Source organism: Onychomys torridus, chromosome 9 (genome assembly GCF_903995425.1).
Source record: "Onychomys torridus chromosome 9, mOncTor1.1, whole genome shotgun sequence".
In the NCBI taxonomy this organism is placed as follows: domain Eukaryota; kingdom Metazoa; phylum Chordata; class Mammalia; order Rodentia; family Cricetidae; genus Onychomys; species Onychomys torridus.
The window spans coordinates 13,749,429-13,770,807 of NC_050451.1; the positions used below are offsets into that span (position 1 = coordinate 13,749,429).

Sequence of the window (21,379 nt, forward strand, 5' to 3'; positions counted from 1 at the left end):
GGCCATTGAGATTTTTACATTAAACGTCATCCATTGTGATAACATAAGGATGGGTGGGAATGCTATAGGAATTCTCCAAACTCTTGAAATTCTTCTGAAATAAGACTGAATTACTTCAAAATAAAAGGTCTAAAGATTTTTTTACAAGATTTTTTTTTTTGTTTCTTGTGTGTGTGTGTGTGTGTGTGTGTGTGTGTGTGTGTGTGTGTGCGTGTATGTTGAACAAGGGCACTGGATCTCCTAGAACTAGAGTTACAGGTGTTTGAGAACAGTATAATGTGGGTGCTGGGAACCAAACCCTGGTCCTCAAGAAGAGCAGCACGAAGCCATCTCTCCAGCCCCAAATAGTCTTTTGTTTGTTGCTTTTGTTTTTATTTTTTGAGACAGGATCTCTCTATGTAGGTAGCTATGGTTATATTGGACCTCACTGTATAGACCAGGCTAGCCTCAAACTCACAGAGATCTGCCTCCATCTTCTGGGATAGAAAGCATGCTTCTGTATGTGCCCATGATCCCAGCTACTCAGCATGAAGAGATGGAAGAATCAGCACTTGATGCCAAACTGGCCACAGAACAAGACCTTGACTCAATATACTTTTTTAAATTTAAAAATAAAACTCTACTGTTACTTACTGTACTTTGAACAGACCTTGTACTCATGCATGACTTTGCTACTTTACTCATTGGGTCAACAACACATCAAACAGATCCTCCAAATATGGGTTTTATCTTATAGTACCAGAAAAGACACATTTGTAAATGCAATCATAATCTTAGGAGAATAAGCTTTACACATTGGGCAATTTGTAAGCTCCTTGTGACAGACATTTCCCCAAAATTCTCGCCTTTTTGCTTGAAAGCAGGAATTTTATCATTGGCGCAAATTCTGTCAGTTCCTTTTCTTGAAGTAACAGATTCTCTTTATTCATTTTTAAGTACTTACCTATGAAAAATACATATATCACTGACTGGCAATCTTCTCTTAGGTAAAAATGTAAACCATGAAAGAGACTAGTTTATCAAATTACTGAAACAAGCACATAACTTTTTTTTTCAAGATCTCCTGCATACTGCAGCAGCAACACTTTACGTGGCAATCTCATTTGTCACACAATAAAGTGTTTACTGTTTCATTGTGGAGTGAAGCCATCAGTCACTTGTATGGAATGGTGAAAAATACATTGACCACTACCACTATGGTGCCAGAAGATTTCCTCACTGTATTAGTTGGCTCTCCATCACTATGACAAAAACCTGAGCTAGTCAACCAATAAAGAAAAAGGTTTATCTTAAACCTTTTTTAAGGGCTTTAAAAGGGACTTACTGTTTGGGGGTTTCAGAACATGATCAGGCAGACCTAGTGAGGAATATCACACAGTGGTGTAATTACACATCAGAGCAGATGGGCCACATCATAGCCAAGAGGAAGAAGAGAATGAAATCCCATATTCCCTTCTGAGAACATATCTCCAATGACCAGAGGGGGCTTTCTACTAGACCACCAGCACCAGCACCTCCCAATAGCACCAAACTGAGGACCAAGCCTTCAATATGTGGGACTTGGGAGACATTCCAAACACTAACTGTGGCATCTGCTGTTGATTTTACAGCCTCAGTACAAGTATGATAAAAGGAGCATAGTTTTAACCTTATAAACTGACCACCCCAGAAGGATCTCAAAATGTCTCAGGAATTCAGGAGCCACACTTTGAGAATCATTCCATAATATGATAACTTAATTTTCTTATTATTCTATACTGATTGGAGGGAGAGGACTAATATCAGAAATATACAAAGGATTCCTATAAATGGCTAATAAACATATCAAAAATACTTAACTTCACCACCAATTAAAGATAAGGCATGCAAACAGCAGCAAACTGTCATTTTGCTCCTACAACATTGGAAAGTATGAAAAGGCGCAATGGTGCCAAGGGTAGAAGGAATAATAGAACACCAAAAATTCTTAAAATCATCTCAAAGGAAAAGGCACAGACCCAACCATTCAGAAGATAATTAGCAATATTTAATATGACTAGAAAGTAATGTTTCCCAGTAAATAATCTGTTTTACAAGTGTGTTCAGAAATATCTGAACAAGATGATTCCTGGAGATGTTGCTCAAAATGTAAAAAATTGAAAATGACATAAATAATAAAGGAAAATGACAGTATATTTTATAATACCATAATGTATGGCAAGGAAAAGAGATTAAACAACATAGTTGCATCTCTAAAAAAGTGAAGACCTATAAAATTAAGTTCAGGTTGCTGTAATATGATAGAATTGTGCCATTTATATACAGATTATGCATCATGTTGTTTATGGACCCAAAGCACATATTAAAATAAAGAACAGACATAAGCATTATACACATTGGATTTGAATAGCAGTTGAATATACTGCAAGAATCAAAGAATATGATTATACACTCTAGAATGCCATCAAAATGGCTCTGAATTGCCTGATAATTGTTTAAGGAAAAAACATAGACTTTGAACAAAGGTATTAAAGACCATGGAAATTTTTATTATTTTCATTGTTCCTATAGACTCACATAACTTTAATAAGAAACTTTTAAATATTATTTTCAAAGATGTGATATGTGATGTGTGAGCTGCCAAAATGGCTTAGTAGATAAAAGTGCTTGCTGCCCAACCTGACAACCTGAGTTCAGTCCTAGAGACGCACATATTGGAATGAAAGAACTGACTCCCTCAAGCTGTCCTCTGTTCTCCACACACATGTGATGACACATGTACACATACACACACATGAATAATGCCATAATAATACAACTTGCCATAGTCACTAGGTGTTAACAAGACAGATAATAACAAGAGTTGGCAAAACTATGGAAAAAAATGAGTCCCCTTGTAACTGCTGCTTGGAATGTAGGGTTACAAGATGACCCAGTGATTCTAAGGAAGAGAAAGGAAAACATTTTCCCACATAGCAGTGTACATGTGAAGTCAGGTACAATACCATACACATGTAATGCCAGTACTTGGAAGGATGAGGCAAGAGAATCCCTGTGGATCTGAGGCCAGCCTACGCTCAAAAAGAACAACCAACCAGCTAAAAATCAAAAACAAAAGCATTATGTATGAATGTTCATAGAAATATTGTTCACAATAACCCAAAAAGAGAAAATAAGCCATGGGTCCACTAAGAAAACAATGAGTAAACAAAGCTGGCCGTAGGGTGGGGGGCACATAGCTAGACTCTCAGTACCAGGGATGTTGAGGCAGAAGGGTCATTAGATGCCAGCCTGAACTACATACCCAGACCTCTTCTTAATAAGAACAAATGTTCTAAAGTCCAAATTGATCCAAACATTCAATGCCACCTTAAATTCTTGGTATGAAAGCTGGTTCTAATATTTGGCACAATGAAAGAGCTATAATAAACAAAATACATCTTGAGAAAGAGCAAAGTTGAATAACTTACATAGTTCCAGTTTGAAATGTACTACAAAGCTACATTCTTGAGCTTTACTGGAGAGCCGCACCCTCTATAATATTTATATAAGGGAAGACACACACATTCCTAACTAGTAGAGTCCAGAAATAGAGCCACATGTACTGATTTGGTCAATTGCTTTTCAACAATGTGCCAAGATAATAACTAATATTCACATGCAAAAAAATATATTTTTACTCCCACCATACATCACACATGCATCTATATTTAAGATGTTAAGGAATTCGAACACTAGTACAGTGTGTGCATTCAGGTTCTCCTCCAAAAAGAAAGGTCCTCTGTACTGAAAATGCTGGAAAGTCTAAGATAGATCACAACTGATTTGCCATGCTTTCATCTAAAACCTAGCTGCCTGATCAGTGTCTCCAGAAGAGGTCCTAAAAGATTTCTCATCTCTTTGATGATTCTTCCCTTCATTTACAAGGTACCAACTTTCTCTTCTGATGTTTTCACGAACATGTGTTTACTGATGCATCAATGGGTGGTCAGCAGTCCTAGTCACCCTAAATGGTAGAAGGTCCTCAAGATGTAGGACTTTCAAACAAGGAAAGTCTTGGCCAGCTAAAACAAGATGGGTCACCCTTAGCAGGACAAGATGGTTCACCCTCAAATGAGAAATTATCTATCGTTTTGCCTACTAACTCTGAATTTCTTCCTAGTGCTACGTTTCAAAGCTTGGACTCTGAAAAAAGCAGCCCCATCTTCACTGTGGCCTTCTTTTCTCACAAATGTAGACCAGAATCGGGAAGGGTGGAATCTAAATTAAGATGCAAAAAGAAAGGAGGGGGGTGGAGGGTCATCTAAGGCCATGTGGATTCTGATTTGAATAGTATGAAAGAGACATTGGATAGCATGAGGGAGACAATGGATGTTTACCACTCTAGGTGGTGGTGGGACCTGAAAAAATGGAGCCTAAAAATTAGGTAGACTAAAGTCTCATGCAATAGCCAATTTTATTCAGAGTATCAGCAAATTTATCCTCTGAAAGTTAAGAAGAGTCATCTGAGCAAAGTGTACAATCACAAGGACAAGCCACATGTGGCAAAAAACATGTCCTTCCATAGAGCCATATAAACAAGTGACAATGGTCAGTTGTAATGAATAATCTGAAGTAAACTAACTCCTATCTGCTACACCTGAGAAGGACAAAAAAAATTCCAAGAATAATTACATGTTTTAAAGAAACAGGTCACAAAATTTTTGTCTGTTTTCTTAGAGTTTTCTCACAAACACTCAAGATACTCCCCATTCTTGAACTCTGTTCTGACAATTGGCTAGCATGGCAGAAGCATGGGGGAAACATTGCATAGCATGGAAAAGATACTAGATAGCATCGGGGAGATACTGGATAGCATGAGGGAGAAATTGCTTGCAAATAAACAGCACAAGGAGTTTTTCAGCTGGAACAGTGTGTAGAGAAAAGCATAAAGAGATGACAGAGGAAATAGGCCTGCCTGTAGTCCACTTTCTGGTTCCAGATCTATTGTCCTTGATATCTTTAGATTCTCATGCATTACTTGAAAGAATCTTCTTTTCTATAAGACATCCTCACCAATATGCCTGAGCACATAGCCTGATATCAGAGTCTGGTGAGCAGACCACTGGCATCTCTTACAGCAGAGGCACACTGCATATAGTACATATTTACTATGTGTGCATATGATTAATTGCATACTATACTGGTGAACTTTTTATTGCATTCATTTCTTTGTTGGGTGTGCATACTACAGAACTCATGTAGAGGTCAGAGGCTAACTTGCAAGAGTCTCTTCCCTCCTTCTATCATATGGGTCTTGGAGATCAAACTCAGGTTGTCAGACTTGGTGGCAGATACCTTTATCTCCTGAGCTATCTCCCCTGCCCTGGGATGGTTACTTTTATAAGACTACATGGCTAGTTATGGTGCTAAGTTGGTTGTAGCATTACTCTAGTAGTTGTAGTCTGAGTATTACTCTACAGAATTTATTAATATTTACAATCAGTTGCCTTTTAGTAGAGTACATGAGCCTCCACCATGTAGCAGGCCTTATCCAATCAGATATAAGCCTTAAGAAAGAAAGCAAAAGAAAACCAAGAAGACCTGAGTTTCAAGGTCATAGATTTTAGACTTGCTATTCTGCATGAACCAGTTTCTTAAAAGTTGTAAATACATTCCAATCCTAAGAACCCAGACTTAGAAATATGCTAACTAGCTGAACATGAAATGCCTGAATCAGGACTTCTAGGCAGTGAGGAACTAGGAGACACTGGGAAACATAAGAAACAGTACACAGCTTATCCACCATGCCCATGCACCACACGCAAAGGTAAAACTATGTGTGGCCCCAATAACAAGTGTGTTCCCTTAATGCCAGTGTCATTTGTTCTAAGCTATAAATTTAATCTTCTAGAAAAACAAAAATAACTTGTCAAAATATAGAGGGGTACTATTAAGCTAGAGCAAATCAATAACTTAGAGCATATTGGGTTTCATTGAGAACATCTCATTTCATTTTCCCCATGAATCCAGGGCATACACCCTATTATTATCTTCTGTTGACACAGACACTTGAGTGTCTTGCCATGGCCAAATTAATATGTGGAAACAGCCACAGTTAGTGAGTATACAGAGCCCAAATTAAAACCAGACACTGAATATCAATCAAAGGAGTGTCAAGATCATGATAGGGAAATACAGAGACAACTCCTAGGAACTCAGGAACTTTAGATGAACAGCTGTGAAACCTGCATGGGACCAGATAGGCCCTCTGCATATATGAGACAGTTGGGTAGCTTGGTTTTTTTGAGAGGTCCCTATCCCTGGTGCATGAGCTGGCTTTTTTATGTATGGTTGGATGCCTCGCTCACCCTTAATGCAGTGGGGAGGGACTTGGCCCTGCATCAACTGAATGTACCAGGCTTTGCAGCTGACTCCCCATGGGAGGCCTTACCCTTTTGGAGGAAGGGGTGGGATGGGTTGAGAAGGAGGAGGCTAGGGAAAAGCAGAAGGAGGGAAGAGAGAAGTGTCTGTGGTTGCTATGTAGAATGAATAAAAAATTTAAATAAAAATAACTTCTGATTGGTCTATGAATGGTCTATGAATGGCCAATTAGAAAGGCAGGAGAAAGGATAGGCAGGGCGGGAAGACAGAGAGAATAAATAAAAAGAGAAAAGGAGAGAAGAAAAGATTGGGGAGCAAGAAAAGGAAAAGGAGAGGAGGATATCACAGGCTAGCTCAGATAGAAATGTAGGATATAGATATGATAGGATAAAAGAGTAGATCATTGAATCTATTTTTAAAGAGCAACAACTTGTTTGAAGTATTTTACATTGCTATAGATTTTTGTTTATTGATACAAATTTAAGGTTAATTTTGTTATACTGTATGTGTATTTCTACTCTTGTTTAAGGTATTATGTTTATATAATTCATTTAAATTTGTAAAATATAATTAAGGAATACAGACTAATAGTCATCTATGATAATCAAACTTATAGTCATGTTAGTTAAGTTTCTAGTTATATATTGCTATATTTCAATTAGGTAGGTAATCTTCAAACACTTTTAAGATCTACAGAATATGGCATTTAAAATGTTTTAAGAACTTTGAATTTACTGGACATTGAGACATGTCTGCTCCTGGCAGCACCAATCTACTTCAGAGAAGATGATGGGCATCAAAGAAACTCCATATGGAGTTTGCTTTCTTTATGGCAAAAGTTAGCCATTTGGGCAAGAATCTGCTCTTGCCTGAACTGCTTGACAATATGTTGTATAAAATGGACATGCAGGACCCATGAGAAAATGATCACTGAATTTTGCCAAAACAGAGTGAGATGGTCCTTACGGTTCCTGCTTCACAGAAGAGAGTGCCAGACATTCCGCAGGACACAGGGAGAAGTGACAGATGAACTTTGCCAATAGACAAAACAATCTTTCAAATTTCCTGCTTCACTAAAAAGTCTGCCAGAGACTATAGACCTGTAGGCTGAAAATGGATGACCCAACATTACAGAGGAACCTTGGATGACTGTCCTGGCTGCCAGATGTATCTGTCATTTCTAGAATTATGGAAGTTGCTTGCAATGCATTTCCTGTTTACTTAGGTAATACTATTTCCTTCTGGAGTCTTTGATGTAGTCAAAGACTAGATATTTATAATTTTCCTTGGTTATGATAAAAGATAAATTAGATATGAAACTTTAGACTCATAAATATAGGATAGATGATAGAATATTTTCTTTAATTTAACCAAAATACAAATAGACTAGATATTGTAACTGTAATTCTTGCTTGATAACTGTTCTATTATATGTAATTTTACTATGTTAAAGTTAAAACCTTCCTTTTTGACTATACAGAAGAGGGGAAGTGCTATGGAATAATTTTCTGTATGCTGTGAATATGTGTTGCTCTGAATGATTGATAAATAAAGCTATTGGCCAATGGTGAGGCAGAATAAGGTTAGGCGGGGCATTCTACTGAAGAGATGCAAGAAGAAAGGAGAGAAGACATAAGCTGCCACCAAAGGAGCAACAAGATGCCAGCAGACTGGTAATGTCACAGCCACATGGCAACATGCAGATTAATAGGAATGGGTTAATTTAAGATGAAAGAGCTAGCTAGCCAGAAGCTGAAGCCATAGGCCATACAGTTTGTAATTAATATAAGCCTTGGAGTGACTATTTTAGAAGCATCTGCGGGAGGGGCTGTGGGGCCAGGTGGGACTGGAGAAATTTCGGGCCACAGCTAGTCACCCAGCTACACAACCAGCAATGGAGAAAGAGAGAAAGAGCAAAGAGAGTCCCTCAAAGAGCAAAGAGCCAAAAGAGCAGACAAATAAATAAATAAATAAATAAATAAATAAATAAATAAATAAATAAATAAATCTACACACACCCATTAAATAAGATAAAGATAAATAGTCCCTGAGACTTAAGGAAATTTTGAAGTGACTTGGGGAAGACTGATATGAAAACAAACCAGAAGAATTTCAACCTCAAAGTCTAATGTCTCTATTTCCATATGGAAAACCCTACGAAGCATTGCTAATTCTTAGGTGAGAAAAAAACTAGAAAGCAATAGTATTCACAACTCTGGGAGACAGAGAAGCAATGAAGCCATCTGCAAGCTGTTACTTCAGCGGAGCTGAGACCTGCGATCAGATTACAAGGTGATATAACCAGCGAGTTGCTTTTCTCAGAGACTGTCCCTGCTGACCTCCTGGCTGGAGAGTGAAGCAGGAGGCGACAGGCACAAGAGTCTCTGACACAATGAAAGAGAAATTAAATCTGGGCAATTCAGCCCAGCATCCTCCACTGGGGCTCTATGCCTGTCAGAAAGGCACCTGCCTCCATGCAGGGAACCCAACTCAAGTGCTCTGCTGTATATATACTCTTTATCTCTGAGCCATCTCTCCAGACCCATGCTTTCTTTTGCCTTTAGTCTGGGATTCCAGGCCACTGACTGGTGCTCTCCACATTCAGGGTGGTATTCCCATCTCAAAAACAACTGTAAGGTCAGCCTCACAGAAATACCCAGAGGTCTGTCTCTTAAATGAATGTTAATCCTGTCAAATTGATGCCAAGATTAACCATCACAATCAGTGAGCTCGAGTGCCTCTTTTTTTTTTTTTTTTTTTTCCAGAGCTGAGGACCCAACCCAGGGCCTTGCGCTTGCTAGGCAAGCACTCTACCACTGAGCTAAATCCCCAGCCTCAATGGAGTGCCTCTTTACATCTTCACTGTTATTTAAATTTTCACGAGGGGACTGTGGGTGGGCAGCTGGGGGAACAGAGCCAGCAGGTGTTGCAGGGGTGGAGGAGGAGAGTACTGAAAGAGATTACTGGAAAGGGGTACATTGCAGGGCCAGGTAAAAACCTGGAGCAAGGGAATCTCCCAGGAATCTACAAGGATGACCTCAGCTAACACTCCTAGCAATAGCAGATATGTAATCTGAACTGGATATCTCCTATGACCCAGGCAAGACTTTAAGTGGAGGGACTGGGACACCATCTCAGCCAAATAACCTACAGTCTGTGATATGAATTCACAACATGCCCCCATGGTTGGACATGCCCGAGGGACCTAGACACTTCTGCCTAGCTATTTCTGGTTCAATATAGCCATTTCTGGGTCAAAACATCTGGCGTGACCAGGACCCTGTGGCTTTGCGTGGTTGCATAAAGTGTGCAGAGTAACCATGTGATCTATGTGCATGTGTGGAGTAGCCACATGAGCCCGTGTACACAGGCGCAGCCCAGCCTTTATAAGCCGGCGCCATATTCCCCAGCTCCACTTCCTCTCTTGATCCATGTGTGTTTACCACAGGCCTGTTCATGTCTGTCTCTCTTTTCTATCTTAAAACTCTTGATAGTGGATTCTGTCGTGTTTCATGACATTTCCTCAGAGGGTAAGAGCGCTGCCAAATAACTAACAGTCTGTCCTATCTATGGGATGTGCTGGGTTAAGTGTGGCCTAGAGATTGAGGGAGTGGCCAACCAATGACTGGTCTAGCCTAAAACCCATGCCAGGAGAGTGGGCCCACCCCTGACACTGCCTGGAGCACCAAGACCACAGGTTGGATGACCCAGAGACCTAGGATAGAACCAAACACGACTTGAGGGGAAAACAAAAATAATGTCAATGTAAGGATTCCTGATGGTATTCTGCTATACTCATAGATTGGTGCCTAGTTCAATTGTAATCAGAGAGGCTTCATTCAGCAACTTATACAAACGGATGCAGACCCACAGCCAAACATTAGGCAGAGCTCAGGGAATCCTGTAGAAGAGGGGGAGAAAGGATTGTAGGAGCCCAGGGGTCAAGGACACCATAATAAAACCCACGGAAACAACTAACCTGGGCTCACAAGGCCTCACAGAGACTGAACCAACAACAAGGGGTGAGGAGGAGGGACTGGGAAGATAGGAGGAAGGGAAAATTGTGGCTGGAATGTAAAACAATGAAAAAGTAGCCCTCTTGTAAACTGCTTGTTCAGACATTTTTCTCCTAATTGTCTCTTCCTAATTGATTTGAAAAACTTTATATTTGCTGAATATTAATAGTTGTCTGTTCCTCTCATGTATCTCCTATTTTGTTCTCTAAAAATTTACTAGTGTGTGCATATACTTCCATATATGCATGATTTGTGTGTGAGTGCAGGTGTGTGTGTGCTATAGCATGAGCGTGGAGGAGCAAGGACAATTCTGGGAGTTGATTCTCTCTTACTGTGTTTTGAGGCATGGTCTCTCCTGTTTCTGCCGTGTTGCATACTCCAGGCCAGCTGGCCATGAACTTCTTGGTTTCCCATCTGGAGGTCAGAGTAACAGACTGCACATGCAAGCCACTGTACCTGGCTTTTTAATGTGGATCCTTGGGGTTAAACTCGGGTCATCAGGCTTGCACAGGAACTTTTACCCATGGAACCATCTTGATGGTCTTTCTCATTTTCAAACATGTTTATTAAGAAGACTTTTTATCTAATGATTGTTTTTCATTTTTCTTGTTCTATATTTTAAATGTCTCTATTTTGCATTTTCATTTATTCCTCTAATAATTTTGTTGCACTTTGGTTTTATTTTTTTGTATGCTGGTTTTTAATTGTCCTTAATAAGCCCTTTTAGGGGCTAGAGAAATACTTCATCAATTAAGAGCACTGGCTGCACCTGGGTTCAGTTCCCACAAGGCAGCTCACAACCAGCTGTGACTCCAATCTCAAAGGATCTGATACCTCTTCTGAGCTCCAAGGGTACTGCACCAACATGGTACTGCAGAGACATACATTCAGGCAAACACTCATATGCATAAAATAAAAATAGCTAACATCTCAAAAATGCTAAATAAATAAATAACATAAGAAAGTGCTGTGTGTTGAGTCAGGAAGAATGGAAATTTGAATCCTAGCAGGCAGGTTGATGCTCAGATCCTACTTCATCTCTTAGTTTTCCTGTACGTGTTGCTAAGCCTGCCTGAGATTTCATCTGCCCAACTAAAATAGACCTCACGACCCACTTCATCAATTCAAAGACACACCTTTGAACATATCTGCAATCAGAGTGTGTCTTACAATCAACAGTGTGCCATGACTTAATTCATAAGATACATACAGGTGCAGCTTCCAGGTCACTAAGAGGGTGAGGCTAAAGAGGGTTTACATAGGCCAGGCAGGTCTTCATCTAGGAGAATTCTTCCCAAAGAATGAAATGCTCTTGCTTTGTCTGCCTCCCTGATCTCTTTTGCTTTTTATATTCCTACACTCACTTGCTGAGGACCCCTCCATGATCCCCTATCAGAAGTTCTCAGCTGACACTCCCTGTGTATTCAGAATGTCTAGAGCTGGTATTTAAGGGTTCCACATAAAGTTATTCTTTCTCCATAACTTCAAAAAGTATACCTTCATCCCTGGGGTCACTCCCACCTGTCAAATGCCAAGAGCTATGACAACAGTCCCTACAGATGACTCCATACTTCCTCACAACAGGCTCTGATCTGGTCCCTCTCACTACTCACCTGGTAGTGTTAAGGCTGGCATGGAAATAGGGAGCTGTGAACCCTGGTGATTTTTGACAGATGGGGCTGCCTCAGTAGATTTGGGGAAAACAAAACAGGAACAGGAATAAGGCAGATGAGAAGAACCAGAGGCCATCAGCTGGTACCATGTACACAGGGTAGACACCAAGAACTGCATGGCAGCCCATGAACTACTCACAATCACTCATGGGGGAAGACAGGTTTAGGAACTTCATTTCTCAGTACAGAGGAAGGACTGAGCTGCAGGAGGGAAGTGATGTTGAGACTATATCACTGAGAAGCTCGCTCACTGGCTGCTGCCCCACCATCCTGGCTTTGGTTTCAGGATAGAATACAAGCCACATAGTGAATCTACATCAAAGTCAAGGCCATGAGCCTGATGGAACATCAATTCATGGAAGGCTCACTAGATCACACAAAACAGGTGGGTACAGCAGATAGGACTGGCTATGAGATCTTCCCTTGATGCCACAGACTATCAGCCAAATACACAGACACACACCCAGCTTCATCCTGCCTTTCTGAGATCACCAGCTTTGTTTCATTGCTCTGACCAGGTAGAGACTCCATGTCTAGGCACAGTCACAACCAGGATCAATCCAGGCCATAGGCTATGCCTCCCATCATCAGCAGATCATAGCAGTGCTCAGTGTACTATCTCCCGTACCCATCATAAAATGCTATGTCTTCACTTTACCCGTAAGAATGTTTATCAACATACCCCAAATGAATGAAGTCTTCTGGAATTATTTAATTTCTTCCCATTTACCCTACATATTGAAAATAAACCTGCAAATAATACTAGTAGTGCTAGCTTGACAGACACAGAAAAGGGCTTCATCCTCTAAGTTGCACTATCCTCTATCTCCCAGACTCTAGAAGAACTGAGGTAGGCCAAGCAGAGTTGTGCTACTCCCATACCACCACAGCAGGAAAAGAAGATGAATGTGATCTGCCTCTTACGTTATGTGCCTGCACGGTGGCTGAAGATTTCTAAGTAAAGACACTTTTTGAATCCCCCCCATTACTGTTAGAAAAACTTTGTTACTCCCATTTTAAGGTGAATTTCCAAGGTTATACCATCAGGTGATAAAATCCAAGTGACCTGGTTCCATCTACCAGGCTATACACATTTTTTAAATAGCATCAACAGCCAGGCATGGTGTCACTGGACTTTAATCTCAGCCCTTGGGAGGCAGAGGCAGGTGGATCTCTGTGGTCTACAAAGTAGTTACAAGACAGCTTGGCCTGTGATACAGAGAACCCTCTCTCCAACCTTTCCCCTGAAAAATAGCATCAACACAACTCAAGAGTAGAGGAACTGAGATACTGCTACTCCTTGCCCTTGAATACTTTAAGAATTTAACTCTAGGCCCAAGAAAGTGCACATGAGCAAGTCCCAACATAAAGTGTAAGTTTTGGTGTCATCAAAGGAATGAAGAGAAAGGGGAGCTGGCACAGATCCTAGAATGTTGGAGTGACTGTATAAAATCTGGTGGGGGCATAGTTATGACATACCATCCCAGAGTCCCAAGATGACAACACAACTTTCCATTGAACATCAAATGGTCAGAAATACAAACAGTCCACATGACAGTGGATGAGTATATTTTCAAGCTGGATGTCTCCATCCACTGCAACTGGATCAGGAGATTGCTTCAAGGGAGAGAGTGAAAACAGAAGTGTCTCAAAATGAGATGTGTGCCCATTTCTGATCCCAAAGTCCTGTCTTTCCTCACTTATAATAGAGGTCTAAGCCATCATTCTAGGTTGTTTCTGTGGTGCCAAGTATATGCCCCAGAGTTGAGACAGTCACCAAGGTTTGTGAACTAGAATGATCCATGACCCCTTGGATTTACTCACAGCCTCTTCAGATATAACTAGACAGAGGCTAGGACATTTTGCCCTAACCTGATTGTACATGCCATCAGAGTGTGACCTGAGCTTTCAGGTGGTAAACCCAGGCCTACTATAAGTTGGAAATTTTTCCCAGTAAAGGGAGAGGGTCAAACAACAAACAGGGTGGGGACAAAGGGCCAGAAGGCACATGCCATTTCAGGAAGAGCATGCCTGAGCAGGGTTGTAGAGAGATGCCAAGAGGCCAACATATAGCTCAACAGGGGCACAGCAAATTAGGAGAAGGGAAAGCAAGTGTAGTAGGACTGGCCCATAGGGTCAAGGAAATTGGCTCAAACCAGTTGCCAAGGCATGCATATAATGTACTTCCTTATGAGCTAACCTGGAGTCTGCCTGAGGGCCTAGCAACAAGTGCTGTCAGAGTTCCTGATCAAGCCCAGCCAATGAGGGACAACCACAAAATGCCACCAGATTGTGACACAGACTTGGTGCTAGAAAGAGGGCATATAAGGCCTTCCCCGTTATTAAATAAAGGAGTTTATTATTTGCCTTCAATTGGCTCCCGGTGTCTGTGCTGTTGACGCTGCACCTTCTCACTCTCTCCCCAGAGGGAGCTGTTAGAATCCAGTAATAGGCAAGTATGCAGGGGAGGAAAATGGAAGGATGTTCCTACTTTTAGCCACCACACAGATACCTTGCATGATACCTGGCTCCTGGCACTTATGTCAACTGTGTACCCTATGAACCTCCTATTCAAAGGATCAAAGGCTAAAGCTACACAGTCCATCACTATCAGCCCTTAGGATAAGTGAATGTATGGGTGAGTGGCTAGGCAAGAGAACAAGTGACAGATTATTCATTTAATTGTATTCCAAAATCAGAAGGCACTGAATAGGGAAAGCTCAGTCATGAGAATGTAGGTCAAAGTCATGGGATGTATATTTGACTCCCCTTCCCAGCAGCTGGGTGCCCTTGGCTGTCCTGCATCTGTTCTGTGAGGCTCAGCACTCTCACCTGAAATAGGTTCTGATCAAAGTTGACACACAGTGTGTAGGGTCTTCAAGACCAGGACAGGAATCAGGCACTCTGCAGTCTCAACCCTCCACCAAAAAATTTTTTGGTTCCTGGGGTATAGCCAGTCCCTTGCCTAGACTTCTCAAGAGTCAAGCCCAAGCAGTTACCGGGAGTAGCACTGAAGCAAAGGCTAAAATCTGAATGGTATTTTGACCTAGGAGGTACACATTCCTCAGCAAGATCCCCCTCTTTTCTAGTCTTTATAAATCACAAATTTAATTACCCAGAAAAGAATCTTCTGCACCAGAAACCCAAATGAGTTTAATGTATAATTTATATATGAAAATGTAGGTGTCAGTATGTGATAAATCTCCACATAAATATTTTTGCAGTTAAATTTTTAGGCATCTGTCTTTTTCACAAAGGAGCTACCAGACAGATGTGAGGCCTTAGGAATCAGGCTGAGTGGGGCTGGAAAGCTTCAGCTTGTAGACTTCCCTATCTGGTGATGAGAAAGCCAGATCATGGAGCCCAGACTTAGCACCAGTTCCTCTGACAGTCATGTCAGAGCTCTGTTACAACCACCCTACAGGGAACGTGGGGGAGGGTGTGTGGGGGGAGTGTTCCTGCTATTTCTTGTTCAAAACAGGTATTCATTGTCCCAGTTCTATGCTAAGCCCCAAGGGAGGAAAACACAGTGAAGTATAGGTCCAAGTTTCAGCAGTTTGGTATCTACTGAGAGAGCTAGACAAGTGAATGATGAATAACAATGCCAGCGTGACACATGCTACAGCTGGGGTTGGTCCTAGTGCCAAGAAGCTACAGAGGAGCAAGTCCTCCCTACACCAGGGGCATCCCCCAAGACTCCTGGAGCAGGGCAGGTGCTGAGAGATAAAAATAGAGGACATTGTCAACAGTGAGAAAAACATAGGCACAAGCCAGGGTGAAAGTAGATATGATTAGGTGGTACCACCAAGCCAATGGCATGCACTGGGGCAGACCAACAGTGAGGATGGACTAGAAGGCAGAAGCTAGGTGACCAACAAGCCTGTCTGCCCAGCCCTGGAACAGGACTTGGCCTGGATTGAACACTTTGAACAGATCAAAGCTACACTTCACTTGATGAATAGATGGAGGCCAAGTGAGGGTCATGGGAGCAGAAAAGAAAGCAAGTGTATTTGTGTTGCAAAGTATAGAATTATGGCAATGTATTATGATAAAAATAGCCCTTACATTCTAAAAGACTGGAACTTTTGCTGGACCACGCAGCCAGAGTTAATAATACACCTGGGGTATTATTAAAACTTAAGATTGCTATCCTACTGTGTATTCAGCCTGTTTGTTTAATCTGCCTTTAAGAAGACAATGCAACAACCAACATTAATTGCCTTGATTTCCCATGTAATCAACTTTTTTTTTTTTTTTTTTTTTTTTTTACCTAAACTAACGCATAGCTATAATCTTAATCCATGCGGCTTTAGTGGACTGTACCAATTTGTAGCCTTTGAGATGTTGAAGAAAAGGATCATAGGGCACACAGTTGACTCAAGTATCAGCCTAAGGAATACTATTGACTCAAGTGCCAGGAGCCAAGTGTCATGCAAGGCAACTTTCATGCTTTGGTACATGTGTTATAATAATCACTTGCTGAAAACAGCAAATATAGGTTGAAACAATCTTATAAAATGAATATCCACCACAAATGTTGAATGCAACATACAAATATTGCTTGATAAACAATGATGTGTGTAGTACTCTTTGTTATCTGGGTCAGTTGGGGTCAGTGGCTTAATATCTCATAAAACGTTGTTAAAGATTTCTGTGAAGTACCCCTCATTCCTTCCCCTAGGTAATGCTTTCTGTACTGTTCAATAAAAGAGAGAGTAAACCCTTTGTTAGGGACAGACAGAGTCACAAGACAACCTTTGAGAAGGCACATAATCAGACTCATACAACAGACAGAGACAATGGAAAACAGTGAGACTGAAGTAGCACATAGAAATCTGGACTCATCCCTGATCAAGGGGCACCAAAGAAAAATGCTTTATTGATTTCTGTCCTTAATGCATGCAACCCCAACACATTTTGGTGACTCTGAATTTACTATTAATTCATTCAAACTGATCATCAAGTGAGTGCAACATACACAAAAGCTACTCTCCACAGCAAGATGCCAAATCCTGTACAAGGTACAATAGCCTGTCTGATGCTAGCTAGAAGTCATAAGCAGGTCATTTAGCATCAGTCCATTTCTCTGACTGACAAATGACTTTGAATATAAATCACCTGAAAAGCAGGTTGGGCTCTTGCTTCTTGTCTGAAGTTGTTCTTGCCATTTGGAAATGGTGAACACAAATACAACCCACAGCATCCTTCACATGAAGACATGCATGGAGAGGCATGATGCAGAGTACAGGCCTGAGCTGAGAACCAGAGTCTACATGGCAGGAAGGAAGGACCTACATATCTTCAAAGTACTCTGACTAGAACTGTAGTGAGAGGGAAGAATATACACCTGGCCTGAGCATATACCTAGGTGGTAGAGTGCCTACTTAGCATGCATAAGGCCTTCGATTCCATTCCCAGAATCAGAAAAAGAACAATAGACTGTTCTCTATTATCTACTGTGTAATTGCCAGCTATCTGAGCATACTTTCAGTGGTGTCTTCTCAGAATGTGAACCTTATACAACAAGACAAAGCAAGTCCCCATTTCCCTAGCCCATCTGGGTCCTGCATAGTCCCGGTAACATTCTTTATAATCCTGGTTGGAAGATAGAATCCCACGCTAGTGGGACCAGAGCCCCCAGCTCAAATTCCCGGCCTTTTATAACACTAGTGGCCCTACAAAAGGAGGACTCAACCTTGACTCATTAACTTTTTTCACCTCCTGGAAGACTGGTGACAAAAAGCCACATACCTCGCTTGACCTTCGCAGGCCTGAGGCCTTCTGCCTGGGCCAGAGTGTCCCATGCCTCCCGCTCCCTCCAACGCCGAAGCTGCTCCTCTCTCATCTTGTAGAAGAGGATGTGCTTTTGCACATCACTGAGCTCAGCCAGAAGCTCAGGGTCAATGTACATGTCGTGCAGGATCTGCTGCAGCATGATGTTGCAGGGGACACACACCAGAGTACAGCCAGTCAGGATTGCAAGGGTAGGCAGATGCCCAGTCTAGGCCAACACCTGGAGCCAATCTTCTGCCCTGGGTCCTCACTTCGGGGCCACTCCAGGTACCCTTTCATTGTGTAGCATCTTTGTTCTGTCTCAGCTCCCAGCCAGTGGTGAACTCCTATCTACCAGGACAGAATGTGGAGCCAAGCAGCAACAACCAAGGAGCAATGAGAGGGATCAGAGGCAGGAAGCAATCTGGCCCTAGGTTCCACGATGACCGTTGGATTTCTGCAATACCTTGCATCATGGCTTCATCTAGGGTCCTGGAACAACAAGCATCCATACCTCTACTCAGACCTAACCCTGCCTGGGTCGGTAGGTGTCGAGTGATCTGTCAGTGGAAGGTAACGATGACACCAGCTGTATCAGTGACATTGGCCTGGCCAGCTGAGACCTGATCCCTCCCCTGCAGATAAGAGGGGTGGGGAAGTAGTTTTGTCTACTAATCCCATGCCCTTTGAGCCAATGTCATGCAGAGACGTATGGAGCATTCAGAAGCTTCTGGGATCCCCAACTCCACACTGCATCTGCTTCACCATGGACAGCCTTCCTCATGTCAGGGCACCGGGAAGACTGAGGTATTACTTTTTAAAGTGCCTTGTGGAGGGGAAAAAAAAAAAAAACCTTCTCTCCTATCTGTTTTGGATTCAAGGAGGAGAACAAAATGGAATCAGTAGAGACATAGTAGGGGTTGTTATCCCAAAGTCCAAGGCCATAAGGCTGATATAATTTCTGTTTTCTCTAGATCAAACTCTTAAGCTTTCTGCATGTGCTTAGAGACAGGCCGTTTGGTGGTTGTGGTTGTTGATACCTTTGTTGTCATGTCCTTATTACCACAAAGCAAAAACTGCCTTTGTGCCTTAATAGATGTGTCCCGGCTTCTGCTTTGAGGGAGCCACCTCTGTTTGGCTCAGAGGGTGGGTAGGAGTTGCTGTTGCTGAGACCAGAGGCTCCTCTCTAAAGTTGCTTGCAGAGCTACTCACAGGAAGAGTCGAGGAAGGTAGTGCACACCTAGAGCTAACCAGCCACTGCTGGCTGCACCAGCAATCCAACCAGAGTTCAAAGGTGACATCCTGTTGGTAGTTTAAAGCTGCAACCCTATCGGGGAAAACAGGCAAACAAGTAGGATTTGGCACTGTGAACCAGTTGGGTCGGTGGCATTTCTGTCACCCCTTTCCTGAGGACTGAAGGTAGATCTGGCAACCAAGAGTGATAGAAGGGACTAGGGAGTGTGAAATCAGTCTCCTCTGCAAGATGGAAGCGTAATAAGCAGTACAAAGCAGATTCTCACCATCTAAGCCCACAGGGTCAAAAAGGCAGCCTCCTCTCACACCAGTCCACGTGTCCCAGTGTGACTCAGAGCTGAAAGCCTCCACATAGGCACTCCTACTGGGACAAACTGTGGCCCGTGACCAGGCTCCTTCCTACACTTCCTTCCTCACCACAGCTTCTACCGACTGCTCCACTGAGCCCTAGCTTCCCTGGGTGCCTGGGTGCCATCTTCCCCAGCCTAGCCCTGCCTCTGATGTGGTTATTGTTCGTCTTTCTCATCGTGTGTGCTGCTTAGTTTTCGTCAACTCGACACAAGCTGGAGTCACCTGGAAAGAAGAAAACTCAACTGAGGAACTGCCTCCATCAGACAAGGCCGTGGGCATGCGCATAGGCGCGTTTTCTTGAGTGCTGATTGCCGTGAGAGGGCCCAGCCTTCTGTGATCCAAGAAAGGCCGAGGAAGCAAATCACCAGAATAGCCTTCCTGACAGATCTCTGCTTTAGTCCCTGCTTGGCTTCCTTTGGTGATAGAGTGTACGCTGTAAAATGAAATAAACCTTCTCCTCCCTCAAGTTGGTTTTGGTCAGCCTTTGAGCACAGCCATCAAAGCAAAGCAGGGCACTGGAGAGCCAAAGGTGGAAAGGACATAACGGCATGCAGCATCTCTGTGTCCCCAGATTCCTACCATAGGGGATAGAGGGCAGAGAGCAAACTGGTAAGAACAGCAGAATGGGCCAGCTGCTGAAGGTCCAGGGTTCCAGTCCTTTGAAAGTGGTGGTGACCCTACAGGTAAAAGACTAGGAGGAATGACTCCAGCTAGTGCTACAGAGGCTCTTTCTGGGGGAGGGGTGCTTCCTGGCAATCCTAGGTCAGTGGGGCAGGAGGCCAAGTGACACCAAATCCACCTACCTGACCCAGTCGCTGGGTCAGGTTTCTGGAACACTAAGGGTCAGTTCTGCCACACTGGGCACCACCTGTGCCCGCATCCACCTGTCCTGCAGCTTGGGTCCAGTGTGTCACACCCCCTGCAGGCTGCACTGGACCACAATCCAAGCTTGGACCCTGTGATAAGGGTGCACAAACATCTTCAGACAGGTTGCATTTTGTTTTTAGTTTTCAGTGGCCCAAGTGGTGTGTTTCTTGTTGCACGCTGACACAGTTCCTTGCAGAGCAAGTCTGTTGTGCAGGTGTCTGGGAACTGCCTGGATGTCTCTCAGCTGGGGAACATTATTCCTGTCACAAAGAACGATGACATCAATTGTCTAGAGGAAGGGAAACATACAGGACAGATAAAATGAAAAGGCAAAAGCATGGGATACCGTCCACAGTGTGGTTCATTTTTAAAATGTATTTGAACCTCTGGGAAGTGGACTATACGGAATATCACACACCTAATTGTTTAGCCCAACTACTTCATTTCTTTTTAGAGAGTAGGGGTTGGTTGTTTTATGATGGGTAAGATAGTCAAATATAACTCATAACTGCAATCAAATGTATTTCAAAAATTCCTACAATGTGAACCATCAACACCACCCCTGGAAATCAAGCCCCATGAGGCTCACTGCTAGAAGGAACCCTGAAGGCAAAGCCAGGCCTCCCTACCCTGGAGAAATAGAGAGGTCACCTGGGCTCTTGGTCACCTGGGCTCCAGAGCTGGAGAAGAGCTTTGAGAATTTCTGAGAGGAAATTGTAAGAAGTCACTGTAAGAAATCTGCAAGGGGATGCTGCTCCACACCCTTAGACTGGATCTCATGTGTCACACGGGCGAGAATTAGCTATGTAGTGGAACAGAACCTTGAACTTCTGATCCTGTTTCTATCTTCCCACGTGCGGGAGTTTCTCACAGGTGCCACCATATACAACTGTGCTGGGAGTTAAAATCAGGACTTAAGCACATCCCCAGCGACACTTTCAAAATTTAAACCAGAACAAAACCCAGCTACTAAAAGTCTAAACTAAAGTCCTCCAGAGCCCTCAAGATCCCAGGATCTGCACTGATGGCCCCTCCCACCAGTCTCAGGGTCACTGGCTTTAGCCTGCTGGCGGGGCAAATCATTACCTGGCTGCTTGGGGAACA

The 21,379-nt window shown here is 42.6% G+C and overlaps 1 protein-coding gene across 1 annotated transcript in view; it reads right to left on the bottom strand.

Annotated features, from left to right (window-relative positions):
* The window catches only part of Sh2d4b (SH2 domain containing 4B), a 98,772-nt gene extending 80,204 nt beyond the window's left edge, over nucleotides 1-18,568 (bottom strand). The window contains exon 1 of the mRNA XM_036198623.1: nucleotides 17,783-18,568. Coding sequence (XP_036054516.1) covers nucleotides 17,783-17,966 — 184 coding nt within the window. The 5' untranslated portion in view covers nucleotides 17,967-18,568. The remainder of the gene's footprint in view (nucleotides 1-17,782) is intronic.
* Between the last annotated feature and the right edge of the window lie 2,811 nt (nucleotides 18,569-21,379).